The 8,049-nt window shown below is 50.5% G+C and overlaps 2 protein-coding genes across 2 annotated transcripts; both read left to right on the top strand.

Annotated features, from left to right (window-relative positions):
- Positions 1 to 31: 31 nt before the first annotated feature.
- On the top strand, positions 32 to 3,378 carry LOC120452234 (exosome complex exonuclease RRP44). The gene is made up of 5 exons (XM_039636360.2): positions 32 to 482; positions 537 to 981; positions 1,050 to 2,128; positions 2,184 to 2,852; positions 2,910 to 3,378. The coding sequence occupies exons 1-5, from the start codon at positions 103 to 105 to the stop codon at positions 3,283 to 3,285; spliced, it is 2,949 nt and encodes a 982-aa protein (XP_039492294.1). The 5' UTR covers positions 32 to 102; the 3' UTR covers positions 3,286 to 3,378.
- Positions 3,379 to 3,524: 146 nt separating this feature from the next.
- Positions 3,525 to 7,242, top strand: LOC120452235 (acyl-CoA synthetase short-chain family member 3, mitochondrial). Its single transcript, XM_039636361.2, has 5 exons — positions 3,525 to 3,686; positions 4,412 to 5,429; positions 5,485 to 5,795; positions 5,860 to 6,005; positions 6,094 to 7,242. Exons 1-5 carry the CDS (start codon positions 3,650 to 3,652, stop codon positions 6,604 to 6,606), a joined length of 2,025 nt encoding a protein of 674 aa, XP_039492295.1. The 5' UTR covers positions 3,525 to 3,649; the 3' UTR covers positions 6,607 to 7,242.
- Positions 7,243 to 8,049: the final 807 nt, after the last annotated feature.

The raw sequence follows: 8,049 nt of genomic DNA, 5'->3' as shown, positions 1-8,049 counted from the left end.
CTGCAGTGTGAACAGGCCCTAATACCGCAGTCGCATCGTGCACGGCCCTCCCCATTCCGGCACACATGTGGATGTGCAACAATTCGAACGCGGCTCAACAAAATGCAAACTTTACGCGAATTTACGCGTAAAACCAAGCGCGGCAATATCCTGAAGATCGTGCGGGAGCACTATCTGCGCGACGACATCGGCTGCGGCTCCGAGCTGTGCCGGGAGTGCTTCCAAAACGAGGTCTACCAGCTGACCGCGCAGCACGCGAATCAGAGCACCCTCTTCAAGTTCCCGCACTACCTCGTTTTGGATACGAATGTGGTTCTGGACCAGATCGATGTGCTGGAGGAGGATGTGCTGCGCAACGTAGTCGTTCTGACCACCGTGCTCAACGAGGTGAAGCACAAGAGCTCCTCCATTTACAAGCGGTTCAATGAGATCGTCCACGACCGCACCAGGAACTTCTATGTGTTCGTCAACGAGCACCACAAGTAGGTTGCTCAGGTTTTCAATAGAAGACTATGTTGTAATCGTGTCTCTTCCAGGGACACCTATGCTGATCGCGAACCAGATGAGACCGCCAATGATCGCAACGATCGGGCCATTCGCCTGGCCACCAAGTGGTACGATGACCACCTGCAGTCCTCGCAATCCACTAAAGAGTTTGAGCGAAGCGGCAGAGCTGCTACGCGGGTTATCCTGCTCACAGATGATGCTGGAAATCGCGCCAAGGCCGAGGCAGAAGGTATTCTGGTGACCTCAGCCGCAGAGTACGTTAAATCTCTCGAGGATTTCCCTCTTTTGATGGACAAGCTGTCGCACAAGACATTTGAGAACGAGAAGAAGGGTCTGCCCCAGTACCCGCCGCATCTCAGCATGAAAGAGCTGCTGGAAGGACTGCGTCAAAATAAGCTACTGCAGGGCGCTTTTCAGGCATCCAGGGAGAACTACTTGGAGGGCAGCGTCAGTGTAGAGAAATTCGAAAAGGGTGTAAGTTCAATTGATAAAATACCATCATTGACGTACGATTCACAAAACCGCCTTTCCCCGTTTAATAGATCCTCATCCAAGGCCGAGAATCCCTGAATCGGGCAGTGGATGGCGACCTGGTGGCCGTGGAGCTGTTGCCCGAGGTGGAGTGGTCGGCGCCCAGTGAAATTGTGCTAGAGGAAAAGAATGTCTATGCGGACGAAGTGCCCAGCGAGGAAAGGGCCGAGGATGAAAAGGACATGTTGAAGCAGGTGCGCGCCGCTGCCTCATCTGCAGAGCGCACGCCCACAGGGCGAATTGTCGGTATTGTGCGACGCAAGTGGCGCCAGTATTGTGGCATCCTGCAGCCCAGTTTAATTGAGGATACCACTCGGCACATCTTTGTGCCCGCCGACCGAAAGATTCCTCGCATACGCATCGAAACACGACAGGCGGCTAAACTGCAAAATCAGCGCATCATCGTGACGATTGACACATGGCCGCGGAACTCGCGCTACCCACATGGACACTTTGTGCGCTCCCTGGGTCCGCTCGGAGACATGGCCACCGAGAACGAGGTCATCCTGCTGGAGCACGACGTACCGCACTGCAAGTTCTCGGACGAAGTACTCAGCTTCTTGCCGCAAATGCCCTGGGCAATTACCGAGGAGGACTACGCCAAGCGAGTGGATCTAAGAGATCTGTACATTTGCTCCGTGGATCCCCCGGGCTGCACGGATATCGATGATGCTTTGCACTGCAGGGAACTGCCCAACGGCAACCTGGAAGTGGGAGTTCACATCGCTGACGTTAGCCACTTTATTCGGCCTGGAAACGCATTGGACAAGGAGGCAGCGGCCAGAGGAACCACCGTATATCTGGTGGGCAAGCGAATCGATATGGTACCCGAGCTACTCAGCTCAAATCTCTGCTCACTGGTTGGCGGCGTGGAGCGATTCGCCTTCTCTTGCGTGTGGGAAGTGGACAACGAGGCAAATGTGTTAGGCAAACGCTTCCACAAGAGTGTCATCAAATCGAAGAGTGCCATGACCTACGAGGAAGCGCAGGTTATCATCGACGATGCCACGCAACAGAATGAAATAGCCAAGTCCCTGAGAAACCTCAACCGTTTGGCCAAAATACTGAAAAAGCGACGCATGGATAGCGGGTAAGTTTATTTTTATTTATCGCAATCAAAAGCTAATGCAACTCACAATTTACAGAGCTCTTGTACTGGCCTCGCCCGAGATCCGCTTCCAAGTGGACAGTGAGACACACGAACCACTCGAGGTGGAGGTGAAGCAGATGCGCGAGACCAATTCCATGGTGGAGGAGTTCATGTTGCTGGCCAACATCACAGTGGCCGAGCATATTGCGACGGAGTTCTCCGAGTGCGCAGTTCTGCGTCGCCATCCTCGGCCGCCGCCCACCAATTTCGATCCGCTGGTAAAGGCCGCGCGCTACCAGGGCTTCCAGGTGGACATCGATTCGGGATTGGAGCTGTCGCATTCACTGGACAAGTGTGTCAAGGCGGACAATCCGTACTTCAACACAATGATCCGCATCCTCACCACACGCTGCATGATGCAGGCGGTGTACTTCATCAGCGGCAGTCTGCAGAAGGAGGAGTTCTTCCACTACGGTCTGGCTGCTCCCATCTACACGCACTTTACGTCGCCCATTCGTCGTTACTCCGACATCATGGTACATCGCCTGCTGGCCGCCTCTATTGGCGCGGATAGCACCTATGCCCAGCTGTTGGAGCGCAAGTCAAACGAGGAGCTGTGCCACAACCTTAACTACCGCCACAAAATGGCTCAGTACGCTGGTCGCGCATCGGTGGCCCTCAACACGCATCTCTTCTTCCGCGGCAAGGAGGAGGACGAGGAAGGGTGAGTCACAGGAACCAGCGGGTACCAACTTTCTTTTCATATATTAACTATCCTTAGCTATGTGCTATTTGTGCGCAAGAATGCGCTGCAAGTGCTAATCCCCAAGTATGGCCTGGAAGGCACCCTGTATCTGAAGTCGGACAAGGATGGCAAGGACGGTCTGGAGCGCACCAAGAGCGAGATTGTCTTCACCTTCAACGAAGAGGATTACACGCAGCGTTGCGGCGACGTGGTGTTCCACTCCTTTGATCCAGTCACGGTACGTCTAAGCCTGGATTCCAGCAATGTGCAGCACGAGAAGCTGATCTTCCGACTGGTCAAGCCGTACATCAAGGGCTTCAGCGTGGAAACGGCCACCGATGGGAGTGATGGCCAAGTGGTTGCGGCGCCACCTCCTTCCAAGAAGACCAAGAAGGATAAGAAAAAGAAATAGTTCTTTGCATTTATGATTAAGTGGAACCCCCGACTACGCTGAAGATGTGTAACTACAATCATTTCGTATAAATAAAATTTAAGGTTTTTAAAATTCGCTCCGTTTTGTAAACCCATTCCACCGTTCCGGCTCTCCCAATCTCGGAGAATTTCGAAAGCATACCTTTGATCGGGTGCTTCTGTAAGGCTTTGGTTTTCAACTTGCGTTCTACATTCTCCAGACCCATTGCAAAGTTTCGACTCCAGTGCGACGGTTGTGCTGAGCTCGTTTGATCTGAAAATTCAAAAAGAACATATATATAATAAATAAATATATATAAACTTGTATTGAATATATATAAGAGCGGAAGTTATAGAAAATTACAATGGAACCCGGTCCTAGTGCAGTGAACTACGAAGACAGTAAGTCGACAGAGGTTTCCAAATTCAAATGAAAGGCTATAAAGTTTATTCCATGAGTAATCGCGTGATTTTTAAAACGCATATTGAATACATCAGTTAAAAGAACGAACTTAAGAAATCAAAAAAGTGTTTTGAAAACTATTAAGGATTTTTGGTTGTGCGCTGAACTAAATGAATTTCAAAGATTTTGCAATTTTCCAAAAATTATCCAAGTGAAGTCTTTTGGCCCTTTTCAGTTGGATGAAGATAGAATTTTATGCACAAGAGTTCAAAAGTGATAAATAAAGTGTTTTCAACCACTGCTCGCCAATTAAAATATTGAACTTTCGATGCGACTTTGAAGTGATTAATTAGAGTTTAGTTGTGCGCCCAAACTGTCGGCACTAAATATTAATGAATTCGATTAGCTTATTCAACACGAAGCCTTTGGGGTCCGATATCCAGCGGCAATGACGTGTGCATTATGCTCGGCGTCTGGGTGAGCCGCACACCCATGTGAGCAGTACATGGGTGACCAGGTTGGGTATATACGAGTAGCAATCAGTTGAGTGACCGCGACATTTGGATAATTTAAAATTCAATGTGCCTGGTGTAAGGTGGTCTTGAGTGGAAGGTTTGTAATTTAGTTTTGGTAGCCTATTTAAAAGCAGCGATTAACCCAATAGGGTAAACACTGAAACCCCGACCCATCTAATGGTCATCTGCTGCTCCGCCTTTCCCCGCAGGTGAATCTGTATGCGGCATGCCGGTGGCGGCGCACGATCCCCTCTACTTGAAGGCCTATCGCCAGAGTGTTCAGAATCCGGCTGCCTTTTGGGAGGAGCAGGCGCACCTGCTCGACTGGGATCGGCCATGGGAGAAGGTACTGGACAACAGCAATCCGCCGTTCACCAAGTGGTATGTGGGTGGCTACCTGAATGCCTGCTACAATTCCATTGATCGTCACATACTCGCCGGTCGCGGCTGCAATGTGGCCCTAATCCACGACAGCCCCTTGACGGGCACAGTTCGCCAAGTTACCTATCAGGAGCTGTATGACCAGATCGTGCTGCTGGCCGGCGGCCTGGCCAAACTGGGCGTGGTCAAGGGTGATCGCGTCGTCATCTACATGCCCCTCATCCCGGAGACCATCATTGCCATGCTGGCAATTGTGCGCCTGGGTGCGATACACTCCGTGGTCTTTGGTGGCTTCGCTGCCCGGGAACTCTGCTCGCGCATCGAGCATGTGGAGCCAAAGCTAGTGATCGCCTCCAATGTGGGCGTGGAGCCGGGCAAGGTGGTACCCTACCTGGACATCCTGCATTCAGCCATAAACATGTCGCGATGGCGACCACCGCAGCGGAACATAATCTTCCGGCGGGACAATGTATCGCCAGATACCACCAATCTGGATCCTCTGACGGATGTGCTCTGGTCGGATGTCCTGAAGATGTCGGAGGGCGAGCGGCCCATTGCCTGTGTGCCCATCGAGGCCAACGATCCTCTGTACATCCTCTATACCTCCGGCACCACGGACAAGCCGAAGGGAGTACTGCGCACGATTGGAGGCCATCTGGTTGCCCTGGTGTACACGCTGAAAACGCTGTATGGCATCCAACCGGGCCACACCTGGTGGGCGGCATCAGATATGGGATGGGTGGTGGGTCACTCGTACATCTGCTACGGTCCACTCTGCCTCGGTGCCACCAGTGTCATGTACGAGGGCAAACCGGACCGTACTCCGGATCCGGGTCAGTACTTTAGGTGAGTGCTAATGCTCCAAGTGGTTTCTTACACCTTTTAATTGATCCATTTGCAGGATCATCGACCAATACCAGGTGCGCTCGATCTTCTCGGTGCCCACATCCTTCCGGGTCATCCGTCGTGCCGATCCGGACATCAGCTATGGACGGCAGTACTCCATGAAGTCGCTGCGCGCCATCTTCATTGCCGGCGAGCACTGCGACTACGAGACCAAGTCCTGGATCGAGAAGACCTTCAAGGTGCCCGTGCTCAATCACTGGTGGCAAACGGAGACGGGTTCCGCGGTGACCGCCACCTGTCTGGGCTTCCAGCAGAACCTCAGTCCGCCCACCTACTCCACGGGCTTGCCCCTCATGGGCTACGACGGTGAGTGATGCTCCAGATAGCTTGGCTGGGCGAGGACTTAAGTCCTGGGACATCTCTCTTGCAGTCAAGATCCTGAAACCGGACGGCAGCGAGGCGCAGACCTCGGAGCTGGGCAGGATTGCTCTGAAGCTACCGCTGCCACCCGGAAACATGGCCACGCTCTACAAGAACGAGGAGCTCTTCCGCAAGCTCTACTTTCAAAAGTTTCCGGTGAGTCATCAAAGGAAACCCTCTCAAATATTAAGCATTTTTAGATTTAGATTTTCATATCTAAAATTTGTAATATACTTAATCTTAGGGCTACTATGATACCATGGACGCGGGCTACAAGGACGAACGTGGCTATATCTTCGTGACAGCACGCGACGACGATGTGATCAATGTGGCCGGTCATCGTTTGTCCACCTCCAGCCTGGAAGACGCCGTGCTCCGGCATCCGGACGTGGTGGACGTGGCCGTCTTTGGAGTGCCCGAGGCCACCAAGGGACAGGTGCCACTGTGCCTGTACATACCGGTGGAGAACTGCAAGAAGACCGATGCCAAGCTGTCGACGGAGATCATCAAGCTGATCCGCGACGTGGTCGGACCCATCGCCGCCTTCCGGCTGGTCACGTCCGTCAACAACCTGCCACGCACTCGTTCCGGCAAGACGATGCGCAAGGCGATGGCGGACTTTGCCCGCAACGAGCGTGTCATCCTGCCGGCTACCATCGATGATGCCAGTGTCTTCATCGAGATCCGAAGGGCTCTCAATCAGCTGGGCTATGCCATGTCGGCGCCGGAACCGATTGTGGCCAAGTTACTCGACTGAAAGGGGGGCGACCCTCAACCTAATATCCTTAGCTTGTACGATACGATTCCCAAGAAGTAAATAAAATTTAAGCCACTTTTGGCTGGGTTTTTTCCTCCGTTCATTTGCGTAGGCCGCAAAGTGGCGAAAATAATTTAAATGTTAATCGATGGGCTACATGGTGACCCATTCGCCCATTTTCCACTTGCCACTTTTCCACTTTCCATTCTCCATTTTCCCTGCACTGACGCACTATTCGCGTACCACTGACACTCAATCAGTTTATTCAAATTTTGTGCAAATTTCGCGACACATTGTTGGGCCAGCAAAGTGTGGATTTTTTTTTCGAATAACCTACCACCCATTTGGCATTTCGCATATGGCACTGGTATTGCATTATTTGGCCAGGATGTGTCCACATCAAAGATGGACAGCAAATGGCAGCCAACCATAACCCAATTAGTGGGCTCAACGTTGGTGGACAACATGGAGCACATTATCCCTAACTAATCAAATCCTATTCTATCCTATTACATTAGAAACATACATTTTGCGTGGGTATTTCTAGAGGCAAAACCATAAACTGTAGTATAGCATTAAAGTTCCTTTAGTAAAAACAGAAATATCTTGGAAATAAATGAAATATTTCATAAGCCACATGATTATGTACTTAGTTTTAAATGTAATAAAGCGTACTTATGCAATTTCTCTCTTTTGTTTTATATTTATGTACTAGTGTTTTATTTTTTATATTTTTATAAGACACTCGTAACTGTAGTGCGTTAGTTTTTATGAGCAATTTTCATTCCTCTCACTTCATTAGTCACGCTGACTATAACAAAAGGGTAAGCAAATTAGATTTCCTTCTTGCATAATTCGAATTTTCCCAGTTTATATGTGCATCAAAGTCATCCCACTCCAAGAAGCTCATCCTGACGTCACAGTCGAAATTTCTATTTGAAACTTAGCATGCGAAACACGCACAAATTCAAATTAATTGCAACGCTTCGCCTGCAAATCCCAGTCTCATAAACCGAAGATTACTCTGCTTACGCATCCATGGAGCAAAATGCAGTGGCCAGGAGGACAATGGCTTTAAAGTTGTGGCTTAAAGCAGATCCGTGGGTTGGACGGGACAATGTTCGATGGTGGCCATAAATGATTATAACTACCCATAAATAGGTGATGGTTGCCGGCCACTGATCATAAAGCCAACAACTTTTACAACATAATTAAGAGCTGATAAAGTTATATAATAGATAAACACATTGGGGGAAACTCGGTGGGTTCCCATTTTCATTCCCACCTCTGCTGCTGCTACCGTCGAAAGTTTGCCAAGTGCACACATCGTGCTTTGGTCGGCGTTGGTGTCGGTGGCGTATGAGTGATGTTTGAGCACGCCCACCAAGTATCCAGCAAGGAGCGCAACATGTGGTCCCCCGTCCCCCATTTTGGTGCGAGTCC

This window comes from Drosophila santomea, chromosome 3R (genome assembly GCF_016746245.2).
Source record: "Drosophila santomea strain STO CAGO 1482 chromosome 3R, Prin_Dsan_1.1, whole genome shotgun sequence".
Taxonomy (NCBI): domain Eukaryota; kingdom Metazoa; phylum Arthropoda; class Insecta; order Diptera; family Drosophilidae; genus Drosophila; species Drosophila santomea.
This window is presented reverse-complemented; position numbering and strand designations above follow the sequence as displayed.

Excerpts from the sequence above, each read along its gene's own strand:
- LOC120452234 (XM_039636360.2), top strand. The coding sequence starts at position 103 with ATGCAAACTTTACGCGAATTTACGCGTAAAACCAAGCGCGGCAATATC. Across the intron at positions 982-1,049 it reads TAGAGAAATTCGAAAAGGGT|ATCCTCATCCAAGGCCGAGA; the intron begins GTAAGTTCAATT and ends CCCGTTTAATAG. Across the intron at positions 2,129-2,183 it reads AAGCGACGCATGGATAGCGG|AGCTCTTGTACTGGCCTCGC; the intron begins GTAAGTTTATTT and ends CACAATTTACAG.
- LOC120452235 (XM_039636361.2), top strand. The coding sequence starts at position 3,650 with ATGGAACCCGGTCCTAGTGCAGTGAACTACGAAGACA. Across the intron at positions 5,796-5,859 it reads GCCCCTCATGGGCTACGACG|TCAAGATCCTGAAACCGGAC; the intron begins GTGAGTGATGCT and ends TCTCTCTTGCAG. Across the intron at positions 6,006-6,093 it reads TCTACTTTCAAAAGTTTCCG|GGCTACTATGATACCATGGA; the intron begins GTGAGTCATCAA and ends ACTTAATCTTAG.